At 38.9% G+C, this 27,701-nt stretch overlaps 5 protein-coding genes across 6 annotated transcripts; 1 reads left to right on the top strand and 4 right to left on the bottom strand.

The window, feature by feature from the left end:
* Positions 1-221: 221 nt before the first annotated feature.
* Positions 222-3,033, bottom strand: LOC117570073 (uncharacterized). Its single transcript, XM_034251512.2, has 5 exons — positions 2,485-3,033; positions 2,274-2,415; positions 1,572-2,212; positions 1,356-1,509; positions 222-1,299 (listed from the first exon to the last, which is right to left on the bottom strand). Exons 1-5 carry the CDS (start codon positions 2,891-2,893, stop codon positions 498-500), a joined length of 2,148 nt encoding a protein of 715 aa, XP_034107403.1. The 5' UTR covers positions 2,894-3,033; the 3' UTR covers positions 222-497.
* A 466-nt stretch (positions 3,034-3,499) lies between these two features.
* Positions 3,500-5,254, top strand: LOC117571113 (guanine nucleotide-binding protein subunit beta-2). The gene is made up of 6 exons (XM_034253108.2): positions 3,500-3,692; positions 3,765-4,210; positions 4,274-4,475; positions 4,539-4,668; positions 4,794-4,880; positions 4,986-5,254. Exons 1-6 carry the CDS (start codon positions 3,624-3,626, stop codon positions 5,090-5,092), a joined length of 1,041 nt encoding a protein of 346 aa, XP_034108999.1. The 5' UTR covers positions 3,500-3,623; the 3' UTR covers positions 5,093-5,254.
* A 324-nt stretch (positions 5,255-5,578) lies between these two features.
* On the bottom strand, positions 5,579-6,529 carry LOC117568688 (uncharacterized). The gene is made up of 2 exons (XM_034249498.2): positions 6,378-6,529; positions 5,579-6,315 (listed from the first exon to the last, which is right to left on the bottom strand). Exons 1-2 carry the CDS (start codon positions 6,423-6,425, stop codon positions 5,674-5,676), a joined length of 690 nt encoding a protein of 229 aa, XP_034105389.1. The 5' UTR covers positions 6,426-6,529; the 3' UTR covers positions 5,579-5,673.
* A 441-nt stretch (positions 6,530-6,970) lies between these two features.
* Positions 6,971-11,892, bottom strand: LOC117570070 (chitin deacetylase 1). 2 transcript variants are annotated; one of them, XM_034251508.2, is made up of 6 exons: positions 11,777-11,892; positions 11,586-11,655; positions 9,933-10,044; positions 9,664-9,794; positions 8,634-8,783; positions 6,971-8,566 (listed from the first exon to the last, which is right to left on the bottom strand). In XM_034251508.2, the coding sequence occupies exons 2-6, from the start codon at positions 11,635-11,637 to the stop codon at positions 7,416-7,418; spliced, it is 1,596 nt and encodes a 531-aa protein (XP_034107399.1). In that variant the 5' UTR covers positions 11,638-11,655; positions 11,777-11,892; the 3' UTR covers positions 6,971-7,415. The 2 variants fall into 2 exon arrangements, with proteins under 2 accessions (XP_034107399.1, XP_034107400.1); XM_034251509.2 differs by lacking the exon at positions 9,664-9,794 and adding an exon at positions 9,097-9,209.
* A 6,670-nt stretch (positions 11,893-18,562) lies between these two features.
* LOC117570087 (chitin deacetylase 1) lies at positions 18,563-27,349 on the bottom strand. The gene is made up of 4 exons (XM_034251532.2): positions 26,727-27,349; positions 25,089-25,255; positions 24,750-24,999; positions 18,563-20,200 (listed from the first exon to the last, which is right to left on the bottom strand). Exons 1-4 carry the CDS (start codon positions 26,779-26,781, stop codon positions 19,053-19,055), a joined length of 1,620 nt encoding a protein of 539 aa, XP_034107423.1. The 5' UTR covers positions 26,782-27,349; the 3' UTR covers positions 18,563-19,052.
* Between the last annotated feature and the right edge of the window lie 352 nt (positions 27,350-27,701).

Raw genomic sequence — 27,701 nt, 5'->3', positions numbered from 1 at the left:
ATGCAATTATTTCTTTTGAAAAATATACGTATATTTTCCGTTTGTCTATGATGTTCCATTTCGTAGATATATTTGATGACATTGTTACTGTGACGAAGGCCTACTCGTATAACAATTTTTGTGTTTTAATTCCGGTTGTGTTGACCGGAAGCACCCTATAGCTAAACAACATTTCTGTTTGATTGGCAATTTTGCCTATGTACAAAAAAACCATTTTCGGCTCTTATGCATACGTTTGTTTCCGTTAAGTTCTTGGGTGTGTTTTTTGTTTCTTTTTGTGGGTGTGTTTGGACGTGTGTGAGAAATTTAAAAGTGACAAAGTAAATAAAAGATTTTTACAAAGAAAAATCGCAGCTATATAGCCAAAAAACATTTTTCAAATAACACTTATGAACTAATAATGCGCAACGCTGTGAAACCATTCTCTCTTTTTGTAGGGAACATATGGGGGAGGGGACTTGGTTCATCGAGATCTCTCTTCACTTTTGTATGGCTGGCTAGTGATTACGCAGTGCCTCGTTGATCACCCGCAATATGTCAATCTGCAGATCTGTAAAGGCCACTGGCTCCAGATGTGCGTTGCGTATTTTCATGGCTACGGCTTTGAAGAAGGCGCCGATCTCATCCTCCTCCGCAGGTGCAGAAGGGGCGCCGCCCATGGGAAAGGCCGCCTGACTAGGCGTTGATGGCGTGGTGGCCGCTGTTTGAAATCGTGTGCTGCTCAATGGTGGCGTGTGCACCTCTAGCTTTTGTGAATAATCGCTACTGGATTGTAGCTGTTGATGCAACTGTTGCGCTTCCAGGTTGCTGCCTGTCTTAGCCAATTGTTCTGGTTTCGACAGCGCATTGCTTACGGCCATATAGACCGGATCCTCCTCATTGTCATAGGTAACCACATGCTGTTGTTGATGCTGTTGTGCCTGTTGCTCGCTAGATGCTGCTGTGGCATCCATATCTTCATCCTCGTCCTCTTCATCATCATCATCGTGCGTCACATTGCCATTTATATAGTTTTCCACAATATCCATTTCATCATAAGAGGCCACGCACAGCTCACTAGCTTGCTGCACTTCTTGTTGCTGTTGTTGTGACTGCTGCATTGAGATGGACAACTCTGCCTTATGTGGGCCTGTGAGTGGCGGAAGTGCGGACATATTTAGCTGCGACGAGTTACTGGAAGATGCCTCCAATGTGCTGGCCTGGGGCTCCGCATGGCGTAAGGGAGATTGATCCAAATGTTCGTCAGACTCGACCACTGAATCATGCTTGGGCAGCAGCATATTTAATGTATCCCCATCGCTGTAAGATAAATGGTCTTACAATTATAATCTTTATCTGTAGATTATGTGACTTACAGTGACTTCTGTTGTATGTACTTTTGGAGAAAGCCCAAGGAGTCGTAATGCTTCCAGCGTGAGATGGCATCCACATGCATCTGCGTTTTCAGACGCTTGTATTCACGCGCATATTGATCCCGCAGGGCCTTCCACTTTTGACGACACTGCTTGACTGTCAATGTATAAATATTTCATCAATTATTCACTTCATTCGTTTATATTGTTGATGCTTACCTGGCTTTTTCAGCTTACGCGATATTTCATCCCATGCTTCGAGCTTCAGTTTCACATTCCGATAGTTTTGATTGCTGTAATTGTAGATCATGTCCTCCTGTTGTATCAATGTGATGAGCTCCTTCTCAAAATAGCTCTCCATGTTGAGAAACGTGTGTATGGGATCGTCGTCCTCTTCATCAGCGTGCGTTTGATGTGTGTTGTGCGACGTTGATGATTGCGAGACGGCGTTTGCAGCATTGACGCAATCTACAAACTCATTGTACAGGGTATCACCAGCTGTTGTATTTGGCGTCTCGCAGGTAACAGTTATGGATGTGGCTGAACTAACACCATTGCCACTGGTGTCGGTTAAATAGTTCCAATTGGTGTCCTGTTGCGGATGCTGTTGATGTATGATTTGGCCAGAGATAAAAGCATTCATTAGTCCGCGGGTGGAGTCCGACTTTTTATCCACACCCGCCGTTTGGGTGGATGTTGTGGTCACTGTTGTTGTGGCGGTGGCCGCAAAGCTGCAATTCTCTAGCAGCGAAGCGCTCGTTTCCTCTATTTTAATATTAGAAAATCTGTTGTTATCTGTGCTCAGATTTAAGTTTTGGCTGCTGTTGCTGTTGCTATTCTGCGAACCGCGTGAGCGATAGCTGAAAGTATCAATTTACATAGTTATAATAATCTAATCTTTTTTACTGTGTCACTACTCACTTGCGAGCCAGCGCAAAAGGACGCAGAAAGTCCAGCTCCTTAAAGTACTTCCACTTGACATTGCCTTTGTTGGCCTTAGCGCGCTTCAGTTCGCGACAATATTGGTCCCTCATAGCCTTCCACTTCGCCTTGCATTGTGCATCTAAATAATGTCACATACATAAAATTAGCCAGCTATTCGGCATCCTGAAATGAATTGTGATAAACTCACCTGACCACCCAACTTGATTTCCAATATGGTTCCATTTCTCGTCCTTGCTTTTTGTGCTTCGGTAAAGTTGGTGCTTTGGATTATAGAGCGCTTGCTCCTGTGATACCAATGAGATTAGTATTAACTCCTTGGGTATGGTCACGACACTCTCGCACAAGCTATCCATGCTGCTGTTGCTGGGTGTGACGAGTTGGGCCGCGTTCTCTACTAGTGAGTCTGTGTGTTGTGATTTCTGCGACTTCAGAATTTGGGATACATCGTCCGCTTTGGTAATGACGGCTTCCATAAGGCTGTGACTGCCAAATGGTAACGATACGCGTTTGATGCTCACAAGGCTGTCGGATTGCTGTTGGTGCTGGTGTCCCTGCATTTGCGCCACTTCGCTGGCGCATGGCAGCGTTTCCATCATACACTGCACAATTGCTACCTTAGCGTCTCTGGCTCATTTTGGCAGATACGCGTTCCGGCGATCGTTAAAAAAATATTAAACCAAATTCTTGGTCCAAGTTCTACGGATGAGCAAACAGCTGTTAAATGGCACGCGCACCAGCTGGCTTGCTTATCGATATATCGATAAATCTAACAACATTCTTTAGGGCTGCAGAATCGCTTATGTTATTTAACGGTTTTAAACTTGCTTGAACATTAAAAAATTGGCTGATAACATAAATAAATGAATGCTCTATAAATGCACAGTTAATAATTTATACATTACATTAAATTCAAATAAAATTCCTAATATAAGAGAAAATCTGTTATGCGTGGAGTCGCTCTATTAAAATGACACTGTTGTGTTTTCCAATACTACTTTCTGTCGATTGGCAACACTTTCCACTGCGCATGGGCATGCGCGCGTATGTGTGTTGGTGTTTGAATTCAATGCGCGGAAGTTTTGGATATCGCTTAAAATTTTGTGTTTTACCTTACGCTTAACAACTAATCCAATTAGTTAATTGCATTACCGCGTCGCAGGCATTGCAACAAATTCATCATAACATTTATTTCGGAATTAGTTTGTGTTTTGACGCGTTCGTGGTTGGTCTTAGGAAGTTTAACGGTTGCTAAACATAGTTGTGTTAGAGGAAAAAAAGAAAAATAACATCAAGTCAATTGCAACAATTTAAAATTAATGCTCAATCATGCCGAAGATTGATCCAGAAACCCAAAAGCTCTACGATGAGATTAATGGCATGATACAAAAGTTCAAGGTTATATTTTTGTTTATTTGAATGATTTCCAATAGATTTAAATAATATTTATTATAAATTTTAAATTCTTAGGATGACCAAAAGAGTAAAGCGGACTGCACGCTGGGCGACAAGTGTGGGGATATGGGAGATGTGTCCAAAATTCGATTCTCGTCCAAAAAGATCCTAAAAGGTCACATCAACAAGGTGAACTCGGTGCACTTTGCAGGCGATTCGCGTCATTGCGTCACTGGTTCACTGGATGGAAAACTAATTATCTGGGACACTTGGACGGCCAATAAGGTGCAGATTATACCGTTACGCTCGGCTTGGGTCATGACTGTGGCCTTTTCGCCATCGGGCAACTTTGTGGCCTGCGGTGGCATGGACAATCAATGCACCGTCTACGATGTGAATAATCGCGATGCCTCTGGAGTAGCCAAGATGGTGCGTGAGCTAATTGGATACGAGGGCTTTCTGAGCTCCTGTCGCTTTCTCGACGATGGTCATTTAATTACCGGCTCTGGCGATATGAAAATGTGGGCAGCCTCAATTTATTTTCAATTTCAATTCGTTGTGATTGAATTAATTTAATTTGGTAGCTGCCATTGGGATTTGGAAAAGGGCGTCAAAACAATGGACTTTAATGGACATGCTGGTGATATTGCTGGTCTATCGTTGTCGCCTGACATGAAGACTTACATCACCGGATCTGTGGATAAAACTGCCAAGTTGTGGGATGTGCGAGAACAGGGACACAAGCAGATGTTCTTTGGCCACGACATGGACGTCTCATCAGTTTGTGTAAGTTTCTCACAATACTGACTGTATGTAAAGCATTTGTTATCACTTCTGATTGCCTTGCAGTACCATCCAAGTGGCTTTGGCTTCGCCTCCTGCTCGGAGGATCAGACAGCACGCATGTACGATTTGCGTGCTGACCAACAAATTGGACTCTATGAGCCGCCCCAGAAGAACACGGGCTTCACTTCATGTGGTGTGTATTTCATTGTTGTTTTCATTTTGTCTTTTCTTTTGTTGTTGTTGTTGTTCGAGCATTCCACATTTTCTTGAGTTTGCCTTGACTATTGACAATTTTTAATCTGATTTTGTGCCCATTAGCTTTATCGACCAGCGGCCGCTACTTAATGTGCGCCGGCATTGAGGGCAATGTGCACTCGTGGGATGCCATGAAGCAGAAGCACACGGGTGGGTAGCAGACCATAGAGAAGGTGCCTGTGAGGTGCCTGAGTGGTGACTTCAACTGTCTACTTGAGTTTTATTGATTTCTTGTTCCCCACATTCAATATATAGGCACACTGTCTGGACACGAGAATCGCATTACTTGCATCAGCCTGTGCCCCAATGGCATGTGTCTAGCCTCAACCAGTTGGGATCAGCAAGTGCGCCTGTGGCTTTAATTGAACTACGTCCACGACTCCACACTTTGGTTCAATATACATACATACTATATGCATAGCTTATAAATATAACTAACAGAACGTTGTAGCTTATTACACAGACAAGAAGTTGGCAATAAAGTCCATGACTTTGCATTGACAGATGCAATGACAAGCAAACAATTTACAAATCTTTTTATTATTATTATTATGAGTGCCACTAAACTTTATACACCAAAGGTTTTTTATGCTTTACACAATATTCGATACTATTAAATTTAAATTTCATTAAAACAAACTATATGCACCCAAACTATAGATGCAGACAAACAAAAAACCATTGAATATAAACATTTTATAAGTCTGCTTTGTTAGTTTAGGAATTCAGTGTTATTTGAAGTGCTTCTGGAAGTTTAAGATTTTCCCTTTTGATTGAAAGATTTAATTGTCTATCTTTTGAGACTAGCTCTATTTATTTTTTCTGCCTAAAATAATGTTCTAGCTATAAAGTAAATTGCTTATTTTATGTTGAGGATTATTTCAATAGATTAAGTTCAAGGTTTGAAACTAGTCTGACGCAATAAGTGAATTTACAACAAATATTAATTATTCATAGGCAGAGTGGCAGATCTATTTTTATTCATAGGGTGATCCTTTTGATGCACTGGATATCTGGGCACTTCGAACTCCATTCTCTGATGGCGTATCAGTGCACATTGTATATATGGATAAAATTTATTATATGCGGGAGTATGGCATTCCTCGGAATTCCCATTTTCATACATTTGCCGTCGAAGAGAAATATAGAATGGACGTTCTTGAAGTAGAAAGCTGTATCTTTCACGTTTAATCCAATCCATGATCTTGTATTCGCCATATGGAATTGTGCTACCCATGCAAACAGTACTTAGAGGAAAATTTGGTGGATAATAATTAAGACTAGGAGTGGGGTTGACTTCAAGTCTACGCATATCCTTCCAGGGAAATCGTTTCGAGTTGTCGCCTAGTTTCTGCCTCTTATGGAATATTGAAAGGAATGTTTCGTCTTTGACTGTGTCATCACTTCGGACTTTTAGTCTCAATTTCTTTTTATCAAGTTTTTGCGTACTTGTTGTTTTCAAAATGGATGTGCTGGAAGTATTTAAGTTTGCCTTTAATTCCAAGTCTCGATGTGCAATTGTAGCGTTTGAGGGTGTCAACGACGTCGATATGGGTATAGCAATAAAGTCTTGAATTCTGCATAGCTAACATATCATATCATACATTTGTTTGTATACATTGTTTCTGGAAAATTTGCTTAACTTACAAATAGTATATTGAAAATTAGTAGAACGTGCAGATACTGACTCTTCATCTTCTCAATCAATTATCTCCTTCGTTTGGGTTAAAAATGTTAATAAGGTTGCGTTTTTGTATTGTGTGTGTAAAATAGCTTTAAAAGTGATTTGATTTGACATTAAATACTATACAGAGTAGAGACTACAAAAAATTCGACGAAAAATAAAAAAAAGTTTTGTGCAAAAATAGTTATAGTTTATGTCTATAATCTTTTGTTCGTCACATAATCTTAAAAAATATTGTCACATCTTCAGAGTTAAAGTTGTTGAAGTTTGCAATATTACTTTTTAGTTTTATAAAATGTCAAATCGGATTATATAGATCAATCATGAAAGAACTTTTTTTCATAGAATGTAAAATCAAATTATATTGATTACTCCCGTAAATTTTAAAATAAAATACAAGCAAAATAATTATTGTTTTTTTTTTCATATATTTTTTATATTTTTCTTATAAAAAATACTTATATAATTACAAAGATATTTTTAGCTGCTGCGATTTTTGGCGCGGTATTTTTGTGAAAAATGTTTTCTGAACAGAACAAAGAAGCAGCGAAAGTTGTTTGTTGTTGTTTTTGTGTGTGTATGTGTGTGTAAATTAAAACAAATCACTTTATCATTCAAATTAATCAAAAAAGGAAAATGAAACAACAGTGGGAAAACAAAACGAGCAGTGAAAGTAGACAGCAGAAAAGTGGAAAAAGTGTAAGAGATACGCAAAGAAGAGTCAAAGTTAAAAGACAGATTTTGCATAAATAAGATATAAAGACGAAAATAGTTGGAGTAGCAAAGTGAAAGAGCAGAAAAGTTAGATGGAGAAATCTAACACTTGAGCACTGGGATAGAGTGACATTCGAGTGTAGGGTTTTGTTTGTTTTAGTTTATCAGACTCTCGGTTGAACTACTTAAGAGTTGTTCTCTTGTTGTTTTGAAGAAAAAGGAAATGTAGAGAAGATTTAAAGAGTATTAAGAGTACGGATAGTTAGGAGATAGATATGGCCGCTGGCTTAAACGGAGAAGCCATCGCCGGTGGGATCAAGGATCCAGGGATAGTTGTTGGGGCACTCCATGCACGTGAACAGACGCAACGTCTCGCCGGGCAGCTCGCGGGTGGTCAGCGGGCAGGCGTTAGGCAGGGAGCAGTAGGGTTGTCCCTTGACGTCGCACTTCTCCTTCCATTCCTGGAAGTCGCGCAGCGAGTTGAGCTCTGTGGGATTCTGCATCCACTGGATGACCTGCAGATTGGTCACAAAGAACACATCGTTGCGTCCCAGCATCTCCTCGATGAACTTGATCAGCTCATCGCGGTACTCCTTCTTCGACTTGAGCCACGAGGCATGGAAGTGCAGACCGAGAGGAGCACGATTGCTGTTGTAGTGACGGTTGAAATTATGGCGCAGAAGACGCGCAAACTGTTCGCCAGAGGCGACGTTCGAGCACGAGTCGACCATGTGGCAACCGGGCAGCGATTCATCGAATGTGGGATCATCACGACGATCCAGCTCATTCATGACCATCTCCCAGACGGGGTGGCTACGCGATGGGCAATTGTGGGCGTTGCCATTGCACTTGTGTGGCATGCGGAAGTACAGCGTGTATGGCCAGATGGGCACACGACCCAACGAGGCGGTGATGGAGGCATCGTACACAAAGAACTGATCGGCCATCATCTCGAACTGTTTGTTGCCACCCACACGCAGGTAGGGAGCACGCATGCCAATGATGGAGCCATCGGTGATGTTGGCAAAACGCTCGACAATCAAACGGGAGCCAGCCATCTCGGCGAGCCAATCGTCGTAGCTGCCGCCGGACCAGTAGTTGGGATCATCCTTGTGCGTCAGCGAGAAGACAGAGATCTCATGGCCACGACGATGCAGATCCTGCACAGCCGAATAGTTGGTGTACTTGTGGGAGACGAAGAAGGTGCCCTTGATGGAGCAACCGTTGGGGTTCTGGCGTTGGCCGTTGAAGATATCCTCGTACAGATCAATGTTGTCCACATTGACGGCACCGTTGAAGGTGATGGTGATCATCTGTGGCACCTGCTGGGGCTCAATGCCGCCGGGAATGCGAGTACCATCTGCAGAGCAGAAGCAATCGGGCAGAGCGCACTGTGTGGGATCGCACTCGGGAGCACGGTTGGGATCCTCATCGACAGCTGAAAGTATGCAGGCGAACTCCAGTTAGCCTGAGTCTGAGTTTGGATCATAATTTTCGGTACTTACAGCAGGCATTCTCATCGGACTCGTCCTTGCAGTCGGGCTTGCCGTTGCAGAAGAGCTCCTTGTCGAGGCACTCGCCATCACCACAGGAGAGTTTGCCATCAGGACAGATGGGCTCATCTGTCTTCAGATTGGGCTTGGCCTTGCGAGGCTCTAATTAAGATTAAGGATTAAATAAATTCAATGTTAGGCAATGGTTTTCAATTGTTTGAATTGCTCTTCTTTTTGGTCTGTTAGTGACAACAAATGTCTAAATTTTGAAATGAGAAGTATACACATGATTGTGATGGGTGTTAGGATTAGATTGTTTGTGGTTTAGTCTGATTTGATTTGTTGGTTGAGAGAATCCAAAGTTCACTAACTGTTCTAAGTGCTATGTACAAGTGTGTTTGTTTTGGTTGCTTTGGTTTGGTTGTTGTGTCTACTTGGCTAATTTGGCGGCAGTCAAACTTCAACTTCAACTTACTCTCTTTCTCATCGCAGTTAGTCACCTTGGCCTTCCAGTCGCAGGTCTGTTTAAGAACATCGAAGGCCAAACCAGAGGGGCACTGAATTTCTTTAAGACCCGATTTTGTACATCTAAAAAAAAAAGTTTTGTTTTCGTTTTGGTTTTTCTTTGTGTTGGTTTGCTTTTCCATTTTGTTGTTGAGATATTGCTTTCGTTTTTGTCTTTGGCTAATCGTGTTTTCTCCTCTAGCTAACCGAACTTTGGCACTAGCTTTGTCCCGGGGAAATTGGGTTTTGAGTCACTTAATTTATTGATGCAATGACACGATCAATTTAGATTTTGATTTTAGTTTTAGTGACAGAGAGAGACGCATAATGAGCTTTATGATATGCGCAATACACACAAAGAGAGATGGATACAGTAGACAGAGGGGGAGACACAGACGTTACAGAACAGAGAGAGACAGTGAGAGGCAGAGAGGAGGTAGAGATATAGTTAGACAGTGTGAACAGGACATTCTTGAGCTTTTTTGAAGTATATATTGGCTCACAAACTGGGCGGGGCTCAGGCACACGTGTCACTTACTTGCAGCGACATCGCAATTCTTGACATTCGACTTCCAATCGCACAGTTGGCGTTCCACATCGAACGCCAAGCCGCCAGCGCAGCGGATCGGCGCCAAGCGATTTGTGCCATCTTCTCCGGCACTGTCGCACCTTTAATATTATGTTTCGGAATTGTTGTTGTTCGTGTTTTAGGAAATTGGTGCAATAATATAATTGAAATAAAAACAAAACAATATCCCCCCAATCCAAAGACTTTGGAGTTGAATTGAATTAAAAAATTTTGCTTACCTGTACACTTCACGGCAATCGCCTTCCGTATCCAGACGGAAGTACTCATCAGCGGGACGATCGGCGCAGACTTCTTCTACATCGACACCCTCAAGTTTGTCCTGACTTTGTGCTAAAGGGAAAAAAACGAAATCAAATTTATATTTCACAATTTTAAATTGAATAAATTATTTTAAAGCTCAAAAAACTTAAGAAATGTTTTTGTTTTGTTTCAATCTTTTAATTTTTAGAATTCGAATTAGATTTTGTACTTCACTGCGAATGAGTAATATTTTTGTATAAATTTAAAATCAAATGTTTTTTAAAAATTTTTTTTTAAATAATTTTTTTAAGTTTAATATTTTGAAATGAGTTCTTGAAATAATCTTAAATATGAAATTAATTTATTTCAGACTAAAACAAAAAGATATATATTTTAGTTAAATGCATTTTTTAATTCTGAAATTCAATATTTCTTGCTGTGCTAAAATAATGGTGATTATTCTTCAAATAAGATCTTTTCTTTTGCTATTAGCGTGATTCCCAATAAAATTAGCATAATATTTTGCATGGTAATTTTTAAGTGTCAAATATAATGATATTTAATCGGAAATCGTAAAGCGGCTTTCTTTATGGTCATGATCTGTTTGGTTGTTTTCGGCTTAAATGGTGCTGAGGTGCTACCAACACGGCAGTTAACCGGTTTAATTCAAACGACTTCTAAAACCAAAACAACTCTCGATTTTTTTGTTGTTGTTGTCGTTGGACCAGCAGTTAATGGACCAACGGGCGAGTGAGTATCTTTCATCTCGAGTCAAGTCGGCAAATGAAATCGAAAGGGCAAACGAAAGCTGCGGTCGGTCGCATTGAAAGCGACAACTTTACGATACGATATACAACACAATACGATACGATACTCGGTGAGTGTAAGTGTTACTTCTGCTAATGGGGCATGTTGTTTATCTCGGTAAGGTGTAGCGGCTGCTGTTGTTAAACTGGTTTGAGTATTGGCTAATATTTGTTGTTGCGGCTGCCGTTGCCGATGTCTTTGCTGTTACAGCAGTGGGGAGTCTTCTGCGAAACCCGTTTGCAGTTAAACTTTAAAGATATTGCATAAACAACACTGGAGTTGTCTCGTCCAAAAATAATAAACGGAACCAATCGCGATCGTACTCACAGCGAATAAAAAAAACTGCCTATGCTAATTTTTATGGCCAGCTCCGGCATTGCCGACTTGGCTTCCCTCTTGTCTGTCCTCTTGCCACAGTTAAGTTTTTTTCTTCGATTTATCTCTGTTTTGATGAGGCTCAGGAAATCATTGAAATCGATGTATACACTCGCCATTGCATGCTGCTAATGATTTGTAACAACTTTATCACTTCATTTCTTTTCTTTTTTAATGTTTTTTCTTGTTTTTTTTTTTTTGCCATTTGTCTTGGCCAACGACCGAGCTAAGATTTGTTGATTTTTCTTCATGCATTTTTTCTTTTTGTTTGTGTTTGCCTGCTTTGTAGCCTTGTGCAAAAAATTGAATTCAGTTTCTGCTTATTCAGCTGGTAAAGGTCAAGTGGGCGGCTTTGCCAACGTGGCCAGCTACTTAGAGCTATAACTTCACAGCTTAAGTCTAGTGAGATTAGCAAGGGGTTAGTGGGGGGTGGAAATATTTGTACTCACCAGCTGCACAGCAGAGCAGCAAAACGCTTAAAATTGGCCACCAACGCGCCATGTTCAATCCCAGCGCTGACTGCAAAAATTTCAATAAAAAATCGAACGAATCGAATGCAAAATTAGCAAAAAAGAAACTTCACTTCGAATACACTTCATATATGTATGTATATAGTATGTAGGTGGCTACGTTTTATTACTTTGAGCGCTCAGCAAATGTAGAAACGACAGCGATACGCTGGGCAGAGGTAGGAGTCGAGTGAACGGAGGGCACTCTTCCAATACACAGCCACGCTTACACTAGGTGTTGTCCACGGGCAACGAGTTCTATTTATTAAGCCGAGGTGTGTGCGCCATTTCAGGCTGCCTGTGGTGAGTTTTGCGACGACTCGACGACGTCGACGGCGCCGGCGCAACTTCACGACGAGCTTTTCGAAGGGGTAATGCCGAGTGACGACGCTTTGTGGAACGCATTTCGAAAATGCCAAGGCGGCTTCAACTCTGCTCCGACTGCGAGTGTGTGCGAGTTGTGCGAGTGTGTGTGTGTGTGAGAAGAAAGGTTAATTAACTTGGACGCAGGTGTGAGCTAAGCTGCGCTGAACCGAGCTGCCTTCGGTTTATACGTATCTTGTTTGTCTGGAGCTGCACCTTTGGCTTTGCTTATGTTAGCTAAGTGGGCAGTGTCGGGCACCCACTGCAGCCAACTCTCAGTTGCATAAATCACACATCTTCACATCAATCATCGACAAACTGACCCTGAAATTGCGCCTTTTGTCTCTCTTTTTTTTTGTCATCTCTTGTTATTCTACAACAACGACAACAACAACAACAACCACTACAGTCGGGCATAACGTGAAATCTCGATTTCGTAACTGTTTCTTTTTCTTCTTTATTTGTCTGTACTCTTCTCGTTGTTACTTTTGTGTACATCATCTTCAACACGTTTTGTTGATGCCGCCCGCCCGTTTAGTTACTTTTTATTTTCACCCACACTCGTGTGGCATGACAATTGGTTAGAGGCAGCCACACCACAGCACACCACACGCCACCACCTGCATTTTAACATCGCTTTGCTCTGTCGCTACAAATTGCTCATTCCGCTCACAAGTTGCGCATTAAATTCTTGTTAACGTGGCTAAGACACCGGCGTATATCGCAGGTATATCGCAGGGAGGTTAATAAACCTCTCATCCCCGTGCCCAGACAACAAACGCCTCCATCCAGTGCTTTCCAGCAAAAGAAGTGGCAAACACTTTAATTGACGCTGAGTCACACACATTAAACTTGCCTTTACATGATTTTATTTTTTTTGTGTATTTTGGATTTTTTATTTTCTGTATTTCTGTTTACCTTTATTTCATTTTTTTTTTTGGTTGGCTCTCGCGCTTGGCTGAAGATCACGAAATTTTAATTAATGGCAAATTGATTATGCGCTTGTTCAATTTTGCAGTCCCCGCCTGGTTATGTAAAGAGATGCAAGCCAAAAGCCAAGCAAAAGCCAAGCCAAAAGGGCTGCTTCCAAGCACAGCCTGTTATTCAATAAGTTAAGAGCTCGTATGAGCTGATGACGATGATAATGATACCTATATTAAACATATGTGTACATATTTACTATGTATGTTATTTTCGCAGATCCGTTTTATGCACATGTGCAAAAAAAAAACCGGAGCAAGTTTCCGGATGCGAAATCGCTTTGGACGTGCCTAAGTATTGCCATCAACATTGAGATTCACCGCAAATCCTGTAACTAAATATCACAGCTCTCAAGGGAATAATCAACTTATTACATAATTACACCATAATTGCAACAATCTGTCCGAATATTACCTTTATTACAAGCTCTTTTTTGTAGCTCATTATTAAAATGAAATTAAGAGTGACTTTGGCTACTGTGCTCTACATCCAAGTAAATATTTATTTAATGATTCATATAAAGTTTTTTTTTTATATTTTTATATAATTTTAACTAAGCAAAGTTTTAACTATTAATATAAATATGTTTGACTAATTAGTTATAATTAAATTTCACTATTTTTTTTTTTAATATATTATTAACTGAATAAGAAAGCATCACTAATAGCATTATAATTCCTTTCTGTTTCAGTTGTCCACTTAAATTGTGGATGATTATAATTATTAATTGAAATTCTTCGCTTTTTATCGCTGTGTGAAATAATCTTTAGTTAAAGGGAATCAATAATATCTTTCTTTCTATTTTATTTAATGAATTAAATAATATCTTATAAATAATGCATATTTACAACTATTAATGGAAATTAAATGTCTTTCATTATCTTGTGAAAGTATTTTCAATATAGCTTACATAATTTGAAATAAATATTATTTCAACTGTTAATATAAATATATTTTACTATTTATTTAATATTTTATTAACTGATATAAAGGGCATCAGCAGAAAATTTAGAGTTCCTTTCGTTTTCTTTGAAATAAGTTAAATATTATCCAATTAAGCAATAATATATCAATAAAAACCAATTAAAATTATTAGGTGGAATGCCTTGCCTTTCATAGTTTTGATATATTTGAAATATATTTTAAATGTTAATATGTTTATGATTATATGTTTACTTTAAAAAGCAACCATTTGACGTTTTATCTAGAATATTTTATAAGCTAACATATAATATAAATTGATATAACATAAAATGTATTACCAGAGTTCCTTTCCTTTTCTTTGGATACGTCAAATATTATCCAATTAAACAATAATTTAACAATAATAGATAATTACAATTATTATTTGGAATGCTTTGCCTTTCATAGTCTTGTGCAAATATTTGCAATAATAGCAATTGCTTTTCAAAGACATTTGAAAAATGCAAAATCATAATTGGCCATAAGCTGTGAAGTTGTTGATTTAGTTATTCTCGGACTTTCTTTGGGTCAACGCACAGTTGTTTGAGCATATTTTAAAAGACTTATTTGTTCAATTAGCCATGACAAATAATTTTGTTTTTTCGTACTAACATTTACAGCAAATATTGACAAGTCGTTCACTGGTAAATTCAATAATTATTTTGCTGCTCGCTGCAGTGCATCTCAGAGTACTTAAGAGTGCGAAAAGAATCTGCGTTTATTTAACGTTAAAACTGCAGATGCAGATAGACTTTTGGCAAACTGTCAATATTTTGATTGAACTGTCAAACATTTGACTTGCAAATATTGAGGAAAAAGATGAGCTTTGAGTGATCGTTTCGAGTGTTTAAAACGAATTTCAATATAAATAAATAAATTCGATTCGAAGGTTAAAAGTTGAGGTTGAAATCAATATGATTTGGTTAATTTTTGACTGACGCATTGATTAAATTAATGCTGGTGATTTTTCCGCAACAGTTTAGTTCTGGTCAGTGCACAATGCAATTGACACGACTGTCAGTCAGTCAATGAGTCAATCAGTCAATCAGTTTAGTGGTCAATTAATTTACTGCTGCTGGCTTGATCTAGAGGGAGTGTCGATAGTCGTCTCGTCTACGACTTGAGTGAATAAAGTATAGTATAGTATATCTGCAGTTTTTAATGCGGTTTTCGAGACTCGGAGTGATTGCATAGTTATTTCCTGAACTTGAAAACGGGTTTGGCTTGTACTAGAACACGGTAGAAAAGGTATAAAGAAACAAAATCGAAAGACAAGACATAAAGCCGGTTAACGCGGCGAATGCGTGATTTGCTGCCGCTGCTGTTGATGGAGCATTCTTGAAATTGCAGCTCATTACAATTACATTTTAATTGTCTACGTCAATTAACATTCAATTCAATTCCACAGTGAAGGGTGCAACAGCTGCGAACCAATCTAAACATTAAGATAAAAAATATATATTTAAAATTACGAGAAACTCTGAGTACACACGCACTCAAAAACATCACATGTAGAAGATGCCGCAGTAAAATACAAAAAAGTTGTTTACCTTCTTTGGCAATTGTTGATTGGTGTTTTTTCTGATTTCTGATTTCTGATTTTTTTGATAGTTACAATTAATTTTAGTTGGCAACGGTTTTTACACTTTGTTGGTGATATAATCGCCCATATGGATATGCGGGGCATCATGCTTATTATTATTATTATTACTCTTTTTCTTAAATTTGTTAAACTGGTTTTTCAATTAGAGTGAAAATGTTGATGATGGCACCTCCAGTATTCGACAACACGGCATTGAAATTAATTTTTTCGACGAGTGAAAACCTTTTTTTGTATTTTTTTTTTTTTTGTATATTTGTGGATTTACATAATTTGTGTGTGTGTAGTCAAAAGATTGCCCTCGATTTTAGTTTTGTGACTTGATTTGGAGTATTATGATATCTTCAAGATAAAAATTTGATATTTGAAGTCGCTTAAACTTTACTTTTTTTGCGTCAAAAGGTCAGCAAACTAGTTGGCGAAATTAGTGACATACTTAAAATGAAATAGAAAATCAATTTTTGTCAGTTTTGGGCCTTTCCATAACTTTTGACTAATCAACGGTGCGCAAATAATTTGCGTAATAATTAAAGATAAATTACAAATTGAAATCGATTAACGCTAAACAACAACAAACCAAATAACGTACATGCAAAAGTTCATCAAGTCGATGATCGGATCAAGCGAAAAAAAAGAGAAATTGCCTTTAAGAAATAAGAAAAGTGTACAAAAGCGGAATTGTTAATGAAGGAAATGTTGTTCGACGATGAAGATGAGCCTGTAAGCGGTAAATGGTAAATGGTAGATGGTAAATGGTGGATGGATGGTAAACTGTGAACGTTAAACTGTAAACTGTGTGTGGACTGTAAGAGAAATGCATAACCATAAAACACACATATAAAGTTGCATAAGTTGTTCGTTCGCCCTTTCACCCTCGCTCGTTGTTGCTCTTCCCCCCTCAAAAGAAAAAAAAAAAATTGATCGCATCCCAACGCGAGAAACGAATCCAAAGCAAAGTAAACCAAAAGCAACGAAAACGATCCAAAGTGACTGCGTTTAATTTATGGCAAGTGGAGAGCATCACAGACAGACCCTAAAGCTACAACGGAGTTTCTTTTTAGTATTTGAGATTTAAATACGAGAGTTGTATTTAAATGTTTGTCTTTCAATTTCCCATTCCCCAATTTCCACCAACATTTACATTTGCACACCTCATCGATCTATAATGTTTGCCCTTCATTATGAAATCAAACGAAAAAACTCTTTCATTTATCGCCTTTGTTTTAAATTCTTTTCGACTTTTGAATGTATCTCACACGCAATCAAATCAACAACGCCTAAATTACTATCACATCACATTCATTTCATTTTCTTTTGGAAACGTGTCTGACCACCTGAAACATCAAGTTAACTGATTCCTGGCCTATGTCTGGCTGACTAGTTGGGGCTGCTTTCAAACTAGGAAGCATATGCGAGAATTTCTTGAGCTGCCACTGTCAAGACGAGAATACTCAGCAACGCCTACGTCAGACAGGCGAAGGCGGCATACAATGGGCGACTAATAATAAATAGTTATTTCCATTTAGCGTGAATTCTATTCTTATTCATATTTCACAACTCATTTTTAACCACTTAAATTGCGATGAATATTTTTCCTACTAGTTTAATTCAATAAATTAACATATTTTTATGTTTATTTGGTGTATTTTCCCGCAGATTTCTCAGAATTTAGCCACTGTGCGCTGTCTGCTCATGTGCAATTTATGCAAAGCTTCCACTTTGCAACTAGTTCACCTCAGCAAAAGTAAAAGTTTATCCACACACAAGCAAATAAGCACATACGTAAGTGGAAACTTGTTTCCACAATCAAAGGCTTACAACCACAATACCACAATCCCTTTAGTACATTAAAATACTATAACTCATGCAGAATAGTTCTTAAAATATACGTATACGTAATATAGGAAATAGTTTGCATATTTGTTCAAATTTTGCAAACAAAATTCACTGACACAAAACTGTTGCCAAAAGATACTCTAACTTGAAAAGTACCTTAAAATTTGAGAGATTTGTAGAAGTTTCGGTATTTAATAAATACTCAAAGAGTATTTGTTAGTCCAGTAGCTGGACTTCTTGTTGCTTACTACCAGTTTTTGGTTTTTCTTTTTTGCTGTCAACGATGTCGCTTACCTTGATTGGTGATAAAACTTATTTATGCGTCAAAAATTCGCAAAACAAAATAATGAATATATATAAATAAATTTATCTGTTCATGTCTATATGAATTTATTTATTTATTATTTTATTTGTTCGAGTATTCAGTCAGCTAAATTTGTAAAGCATTTCTGTAGTAGATACGCATATTATTTTTTGGTAATTCCCGCTCTGGCCTGACACTTGAAATTCGCAATGTTGAAAATTAATTATCGATGGTATGCGTTGTGTTGTGGGTGTGTGTGATTTGTTGTGATTGCGCACTGTGCCAGGGGGGGATATCGACAGATTCGCCATGAATCAAGAATCTGTTGTCAAGTCTATTTGCTCGCATAATAATTAGCAAAAAATTGTTAATAAGCTTTTAATTTTGCATATTATTTGAAGTATTAACCATATAAGTATGCCTAATTCTGGACCGGTTGCTTCACTTAACAAAAAATCAAAACCAGTCTAGGAAATGATAATAAAAAGAAGAAAAAAACATATACTTCAATTTACATATGAAATAATGCACATGAAACTGAAATCGAAACTGAAAACTGACAACCAAAATCCCACAAAAAAAAAACCGAAATCCAAAACGCGTTTTGTTATTCAAATTATTTTTTTTCTTTGCTTTTTTGTTGGGATAAAACTGGTTAGTAAGTCAGTGGGTAGCGCACACAAATTAGGTTGATTGTAGTTATAGTTGTTGTATCTGAAGTTGTTGTTGTTGTTGGGTTGTTGCTAGGTATAAGCGAAGCAAAGCAAAGCAGTTGCTAAACTCATCAAATACACCTCGTATTCATTATAATAGCATTTTTATGGCTGCTGCTACTCAAGATTAGCATCACAAATAATCAAAATGATGAAATATACTTTTCGTTTTTTTCTTGTTTATGTTTTTGTTTTTGTTTTTTATTTATATTTTTTTATTAGGTATTTTTAAATATACACATACAAATTAACGTAAAACTACAAAAATCAGTTTCTGCTTGCAGTTTTTTTCATCTTCATCTTGTTCGTTTTTTGTAAATTTTTTGTTGTAATGGTTTTTGTTTATGATTTTTCTTTTTGTTTTGTTTTTGTTTTCATTTTTTTTTAATAACGTAACACAGCAGAGACTTAGCCAAGGCGCGTTTTTTGGTAGCGTTTGAAAACGCGGCGCAGTCAAAAAAATAAGAGTATAAATGTAAAAAGTCTTGATTAAATTGAAAAAATTATAAAAATATTGAGTACTTTAGGTGACTGTAGGAATTTGGATTGGGGCTGCTTGGATGCTAACGCTCTCTCTCTCTCTCTCTTTCGTTCTCTCTACTTTCTCACTTGCTCTCACTCTTTCTCGCTTAATTTCTCAGACTGACTTAGAAGAAACCATCGCCAGTGGGATCGTTGACCCATGGGTAGTTGTTGGGGCATCGGACGCAGGTCTGCAGATTGATGGTCTCCCCGGGAACCTCCTTGGATGTCAGCTTGCAGGTGTTGGGCACCCAGCAGGCGGGCTTGCCCTCAACAACGCACTTCTCCCTCCAGGGCTCGAAGTTCTTAACCTCGCTGATGGTGCGTGGATTCTGCATCCACTGTATCACCTGGGTCATGGTGACGAAGTACACATCATTGTGATTGGCCAGGATCTCATCGATCCAGTAGAGGAAGGCATCGAGGAACTCGGGATTGTTCTTCAGCCAAGCGGCGTGGAAGTACAGACCCAATGGGGCACGATTCTGATCGTAATGACGATCGAAATTGTGATTCAAGAAGTTGTAGAACTGATCACCAGTCAAAATGTTCGAGCAGGAATCAACCATAGCACAGCCGGGCAGATATTCATCGTTGGCGGGATCCTCACGACGATCCAGCTCATTCATGACCATCTCCCACACGGCATGCGATCTCGTGGGGCAGCTCTGCAGGTTGCCGTGACAACGATGTGGCATGCGGAAGTACATGGTGTAGGGCCACAGTGGAGGATTCGAGAGTGGAGCCGTGATGGTCGAGTCGTAGAGGAAGGCCTGCTCCTCCATCATGGTGAACTGATTGTTGCCACCCACACGCAGGTAAGGAGCACGCACTCCCACCACAGAGTTGTCGGTGATGTTGGCGTACTTCTCAATGATAATCCTCATGCCAGCCATCTCCTTAGCCCAGTCATCGACGGTGGCGTTCGACCAGAAGCGCTCCTCATCGTTGTGCGTGATCGAGTGGACGGCGATCTCGTGTCCCTTGCGCGAAGTCTCCTGCACGGCGGAGTAGTTAGTGTATTTGTGGGAGATGAAGTAGGTGGCCTTGATGTCGCAGCCGTTGGGATTCTTGCGTCCCTTGAAGATCTCCTTGTACAGCTCGATGTTGTTGTTGTTGATGGCGTCGTCGAAGGTGATGGTGATCATCATGGGCACATCCTTGGCGGGCAGATCGCCGGGAATGGAGGTGCCATCCTCTGAGCAGAAGCAATCGGGCAGCACACACACCACGGGATCGCAGGGAGGAGCACGATTGGGATCGTTATCGATGTCTGTAATTGGGTAGAGAAAAAGCAGGGAAGAAAGACACATAAATATTGTTGTTACACTATAAAATATCCAGTGATTGGCAAGAGTTTTTTTGAAAATACTCTCAAATCGAAATAAATATAATAAAATATAACTTATCGATCAAATATCTTCAATATGTTTAATGAAATTAATATTTTTGTTTTCTTGAATTTTAAGCCAAGAAAATGTAATTTTCATTTCAAGAATTTCATCTATAAAAATGTTGTTTTAAAGTATGATAAATCCTAAGGATATTTTTGATTCCCCTTACCTCTCTTTGAATTCTAGAAAGTCTTATTTTCTTTTAAAAAATTTACTTTATGAAAATGTTGTAACAAAATTGATGTGTTTAGTTATTTATATAGTCATTATTAATACAATCTTATTGAAGTATTTCTCCCCCATATGTGCTCATAAGTTGACCAATAATTTACATTCTGTTAACGTCAAAAGTTCAATCAACTTGGTGGTAAAATATTTGAAACAATTAGCTAACTGTACGTGAACGTGGCTTAGTTGGTTCAATGAACTGCATTGTCGGGCATGGAAAACCAATCACAAATCACAAGCTGGGTGCCCGGGAAAACCGCCGTCACCAAAACGCAAAGTGAATGGAAAATGTCTGCACAATTTCAGTATCTCAAATTTTTTCTTCTTTTTTTTCATAATATTATTTTGAATTTTTTTCTTTTTTTTGATTTTTTTCTGAAGCCAAGTGGTCGCCGTCAATCAAGCGAAGAGCTGGTAATTGAATTGGTAACTGCTTTGGTATGCAGTTAACGTTCACCTGGCCCATAACCATGCCCAGACCCAGTCACAGGCCTAGGCAGAAAAAAATAGAGAAAGAGAAGACACTGACAGCCCCCGAGTCTCTAATCTATGTTTCTGCAGCTCTCTAAATCTTCAAGCTGGTTCATCCTCATTTCGCCCACGTGTTTGCCATTCATTAGCGACCTTATGCAAATTATTATTCGTATGCTATTTTATTTTCTTTTTTATTTATTTCTTTCGTTTTTGTTGCTAGCGTCATTTGTAAGCCTTGCACTTGCAATCCATGTCCCCAGTTATAGTGTGCTTGGCCCCACATCATCATCATCATAAATCAACTGCGAAAGTTTTTAAACAACGAAATTGTTTGACGTAATTTTTGTTTGGCACTTGCCAAAGTGAAATGCCAACAAGACACGCAAAGGCCAGGCAAAATAAATAAAATAAAAAAAGAAACAGCTTTTGGATTTGTTTTTCACTTTTTTTTTGGTTTTACGTTTCCGAATCGCTTTTTGCAAGTAGGTCGCACCCGGCTTTTGTCTCCGGCCTGACCTTTTATCACTCTCCCCGCAGCTGCCACTCCCCTCCCCGGTTCCCCTCCACTTCCCCTGTTAACTACACCTACTGCTGCGTTGTAGGCATTCCATGTTGCCAATAATCTGTCGTTAAAGCCAAGTGTTATGTCATCGCATCGCACACATCGAACCGGTTGCACAGAGCACTGTGAATATTCCCTGACATTTAAGCGACTTTAGGGCTTGTCTTTTAGTTTTCCTGCCATTTCTCTTTGTCTGTTTCTCCTTTTTGTATTTTGCTGCTGTTTTTTTCGCTTCTTTCTTGCTTGCCTTCTCAATTATTTGCGTTTTTTTATGCTGGACTTGCTTTAAGCCCAACTCTTGAACTGGCTTACAACTCGTGCAAGAGGATGTTCACAGCTAATGGCAGATTACGTGATAAAGTCGGCCAAGTGCCGCATTGAATTGCCTTAAATTAGGGATATCTGTTGCACTGCTGGATTCTGAGAAATATCCATTGAGTAATAATTGCATAAGCCAAAACAGTTGAAACCGGATCGAACAGCGAAAGGCGTGTTGTGTATTCTTTTCAAGTGAACAGCATCGTAAATAATTGCTTATAATATTGTCACTTAACGGTGAGGGTAATAAAATGATGAGAGAGCACTTTAAAATTTATTTAGAAAACGAAAAAAATCTGCGATGAGAGAATTTTTAAGTTTATTTTGAAATTACGAATCTTCTTCATAAAATTATCAAAGTTTTTTATTTTATTTTTTTTTTTTTTTTGAAATTTTGAATGAAATCTTTTTGTAAAATAATGGGCAAGAATTTGTATGTATTTCGAAATTAAGAATAATATCTTTTTAACACAATGATGAGAGAGAATAATATTAATTTAGAAAATACGTATAAAAGCTTTTTGATAAAAAGAAAAGAAAGAATTTTTCAATTAATTTCCAAACAACTATTGGCTTTAGAAATAAAGGAATACAAACTTTTAATTCCTAAGAATTATTATCAACTATATTTGGTGAGTAAATGCTTTATGAGTAGTTGAGTTGATAAACCATTCTATGTAGTATTTATATTTTTTTAGGAATCATTATTTGCGGCATTATTTAGAGTGAATACAATCACAAACTTTCTGTCATTCCTTAACTATATTTTATATTCTAAGCTGATGATTTATTTCGACTGTTTTTGCACTATTTGTCTTTAGTTTTATGAGTGAGCAGTTTTCCTTGCCTATCTGAGCGTAACATCATCATTTCACACACACTTAAACTTTGCTTCGACGCTTTGTTGCTTTGTTGCACACTTTATGAGCATATTTTTGATGGGGGCCATTTAAATTGGCACATAGAAATAGTGTTTTGGCGGCTTCCTTATTGCCAGCCAGCCATATGAATGAATGGCTCTGCCTTCGGGCACTTCTGTTTGCTGCTGCTGTTGCTACTGTTGTTGGCTATTATTTAATTTCAAATTGAATTACGAATTGTTTACAAGTTAATGCTTCGTTGCGCATTCGTTAAGTTGCCGCAAATTACCAGCAAGAAAAATAAAACACAGCCAACGGCTGCAAAACGTGCAAATCAAGACACGATCTGCGATCTACTTATAATCTATGAGCATTGCGATCCACTTGTTGCGAGTCTTGAGTTAGAATTGGCCGGCGGCTAGAGGCATTTGTGATCATTATTTCTTGGCTAGTGTTTGGCATTTGATTTGCTCATTAATGCACATTTATATGCGGTCGCCTCTTGAGAAATGTCGGCATCGTGTTTTGCAAATTATTAAGGTAAACTCGCGGGCACAACAAATAAATAGAAAAAAAATAAACACAAGAGAAATAAAGAGAAGAGAAGTGAAGAAAATAAAAGCAAAAGCGAAGGCAACCACAAAGAAAGACACCACTTAGTTGTTATTTAAAATTAGTTGCGGTTTTTTGCTTGCCTGCCATTAAGAAAATATAGTAATAATAATAATAAATAAATAAATAACAAGTCTTTTGTTATTCGGCGCGTTTTTTTTGCAATTGCTAAAAATACAACGATTTAAACCGATTATGTAAGCTTAATTTACACATGAATCGAACGGGCTTCGAACCGCCTTTCTGCTTCTGTCTGTCCGTCCGTCCGTCTGTCTGTAAATTTGTTGTTGCTCTACCCCTCGCTGAGAGCGTTTGCTTTAGTTTGTATTTCTTTTAAGTCCAAGGTTAAAATTAATTATTAATTTATTTAACATTTAACATGTTGCATGCGAGATCTGTGTGACTTAAGCTCTGAGTCGGAGTCTGAGTCTGAATGTGGCCTAACATCGTGTCATACGAGTCAAATTGATGATGCAAAGCAATGCACGACCCAGCCCAGTTATTTTTTTTTTTTGTTTGGATCACTGATGAGATCAGCTCGTAAGTCGTTTCTTTGACATTTGCTGCCATTTCACACTTGACATTTTCCCAAAAAATAAATAAATAAAATAAATCTCTTTAGAAATCAAGTCAACTGTAATGCTATAGGCTTAAGATCTCGCTGAAGGGCTTTACGAAATCAGTCGCGTAGGCGTAAGAGGGAGCTGCCACTCCCACTCCCTTTGCCCGCATCCTCAGACACTTGTGTCTTGCATAGTTTTTGTCGGTGATGTCGAGAGTAGTTCCAAAGACAGACAACTCGATACTTAATGTTAAATGCCGTCGACCGGTTTTAAGGTGCGACTTCGACTCCATCTCTGACTTCGACTGCGACTTCGACTGAGACAGGCTTAGCCGTAGACACACTGCACTGAAGAAATTCACGATCTATCAACCATGCAGACACAGACACAGACACACATACATACAAATAAAATGTATGCCACTTGAAGATTTGAATTTCAATTCGTATCTTATTTATTATTATTTTCTTGTCCCAGCTGATGGAGTAATAGCGGCTTTTGTGGCCAATCCTGTGTAATGCTGGCAGCTTAATTCACTCTCGACTCTTTGCTGAATCATTACGAATCGTTGAATGTTGGGCTTATTCACCGCACATACTCAACAAACACACAAGCTCAAGTGCCACTCATAAGCATATTTATAAATCATTTTCTCTACTACTCCCCAAATGTTATGATCTCCATGATCTCTTTAGTATGCACAACACTTCTGCTCTCAATTACCAACACGAAAAACAAAAACTTTCGCTCTCTTTTCAGGTTGTTTGCCAACTCTCGCTTTCTTCTAGCCATTACTTTTGGAGGTACTTACCGCAAGTGTTTTCATCGGAGCCATCTGAGCAATCCTTCTCGCCGTTGCAGAAGAGACCGCGCTCAATGCAGTTTCCATCACCGCAGGCAAGGAAACCATCCTGGCACAGAGGTTCGTCTGTGTGCAGCAAAGGCTTCACACGACGTTCCTTGTTCTTGCTCTTGCAGTTCTTCACGGACTCTTTCCAGTCGCAAGTCTGCTTCTCAATATCGAAGTACAAACCAGCCGGGCAACGAATGGCTTGCAGACCCTGTAAATAAGTAAAGAAAACAAAAAAAAAAAACCCAAAATAATATCATGTGATAACCGAATGATGGAGTAAAGTTGTGAGAAACCTACCGATGAGGTACACTGAATGACATCGCGACAGTTGTCGCCCTCGCCGGCTACCAAACGGAACCATTCGCCGGCATCTTTGTCTTTGCAAAGCTCCTTCTCGAAGGACTCTTCCTTCTTGGGCTCTTCGGTGGTGGCCTGACGCTTGACACGCGCCTCAGCGGCATTGGCTGTAAGTTGAGAAAGGGAAAGGAAACAATAAGTAAAGAAGGGAAACTTTAGCTACTGAAAGATAAATGTTGGCTACTCTAGAAGTGCTTGACTTTAGTCCAAGACTATTAAAAAAAATAAACATAAAACGAATTAGTTTTGAAACACCATAAATATCGAACTAAATCAGGATACAGAAGCAGTTAATCTCATTGCTGAATTCTGTCAAAACTCAAGTAAAGCTCAATCAATTTACAACTTGTTTTGTTTTGGATTTTTATATGGTTGCAAAACCGGAAGAATTTCAGCCTAAGTCATGGTGCATTTTGGTATTGCAAATGTGGGTTGGTCCACGTCATTTGGCTGGCACTTCCTGTTACACAAAACAAAACAGAAACTACAACAACAGCAACAGCAATATAGTAATAGCAACTGAACGAGCGACGAGAAAGAAAAGAAACAGACATGGATATAGACATAGAGAGACATATGTAGATGTAGACTGGGGCTAACGGCATGTCGTCTAGCTGGTTGTGTCTCTTGGGGTTGGCCAAAACAAGTTTGCCATTATGAAATACGATGTCACCAATACAGATGCAAAGAACACACTATATCCATATGTATAGGACAGACAGACAGACAGACGGAGAGCTACAGACCAAAAAAAAAATTGAAATTGAAATAAAAATAGAGATGGAGATAATAATACGAGTAAATAGAAATAAGAAAAAAAAACTTGTTGCGCTTGGCTATAACTTTGACATTTCACAGTCACAGTTGGCAACAAGAGTTGCATGAAAAGAAAGACATAGTTGCCACATTTGCATAACTGTTAACAGTTAATTGACAGGTGGCCAGATACCAGAGGGCAACAACTACAACTACAACTATAGCAGAGCATAAGTACCACAGAGTATAATATCGCATATTGATCGATCACCTGTCAGAGCCAACAAATGCATTCCACAATATGTCGAATCGAATCGAATTCGAAATGGAAACGAATTGTAATTGAAGTTGACTTGATTTTGTCTTGTATGCGTATTGAATGTCGTTTTGAATACTTGTTTTGTCATCTCAGGATCTACGCAGGCCCTCAAGAAATGAAAGTTGTTTTCCCAGTTGCTGTTGTTGTTGTTGGTGTTGTTGACCAATTGGCTATGCGTCCTTTTTGCATAATCAAGGTTACACACAGTTGACTGTGCAACTGTCGTTCATGTAAACTCTTCCAGCTGTCAGCTTTCAGTTTTCTGCAATTTTTTTTTTTTTTTCTGTTTTTTTGAAGGCCAGTGTTTTTTTTTTATAATTGACAGACAACTTCCGCTGGACAAATGCAAATTGCAAGAGGCAGCTAGGTAGCAGTAATTAAAAAAATCCAAGACTATAGCTAAGTGTTTTTTAAATACTATACATACTCTATAAATGTGTGTACTTAAAATGAAGTTGTGTAATTTATTTTATTTTTTCGTATTTCTTGTATTTTTTGCTTACCTGCACCAATGGCCGCCAAAGCCAAAACGGCAAAAACTACGAAAAGTTTTGCCATTTTGTACGAGGTCTAACAATAATTATACACGCACAGTTTCTTTTTATTTCTGATCAGCTATTTATCGTGATCTTTATCTTGAAGTCTTGGTTGTTTTTTTTGTATGTATCACTAAAAACACTCGAGTTGAGATCAGCAAGAGCAGCAATAGCAGCAGCAGCAGGTTTGTCCTTCCGTTCGCTATCAAAGCTCCATTTACACTGTTTGCAACGTTGTCGCGCACAATTTCTCGAAGCTGACGCCAAAGCCCCAAAACCAACTCAAAATTGCTTCTTTTATTACACGCGGCGGGCAAAGCGGCGACAGCGGCAGCGGCAGCGACGTCGACTCTTTTTTAGGTGTCGATCTGCAGCAGTTGGGCGCTGTGGTGAAATATCGCGAGCTTTTTTACAGTTACCAGCCGTAGGGGCAGCAACGCGATCCACACTCACACTCACACACACACACACGTACTTTCGTAGAGCTTTTAAGCGGCTGTTGTTGTGTTCGTTGTTCGGTTCGGCTCGGTTCGGTGTTCGGGTTGCACAAGCGTCGCTTCAGAATAGCGCTCGTGACTTGACTGTCGCCCAAAAGTAAAGAGAGAAGTGCGGCACGTATGCGCCACTCTTTTATATGCAAAATGGCAGCAGTAAAAGGGGTAATGTGCTTTATGCGCTGCTCGACGCTGCTGGCGTGGTGAGTAGCATCTGCAGTGTGTTGAAGCTAACACAACAAACAATTCAACTCTATGTGTGTGTGTGTGTGTGTGGAATGCAAGTGTGTGGATGCCATTCACTTGAAGCACTTGAAGCTAAGTTGAACTCAACTTCGCTGCGCTGCGCTGCCCATTACGTATATGCAAATGAAATTCTTGGCTTCAAAACTGAAGCTTTGGCAAATTCCAGAAGGTCTGACTTGCCTGCTTCACCTGGCTGCCTGTC

Source organism: Drosophila albomicans, chromosome 3, assembly GCF_009650485.2.
Source record: "Drosophila albomicans strain 15112-1751.03 chromosome 3, ASM965048v2, whole genome shotgun sequence".
Taxonomy (NCBI): Eukaryota; Metazoa; Arthropoda; class Insecta; order Diptera; family Drosophilidae; genus Drosophila; species Drosophila albomicans.
The sequence above is the reverse complement of the archived record's forward strand: the minus strand, read 5'-3'. Positions and strand labels throughout refer to the sequence as shown.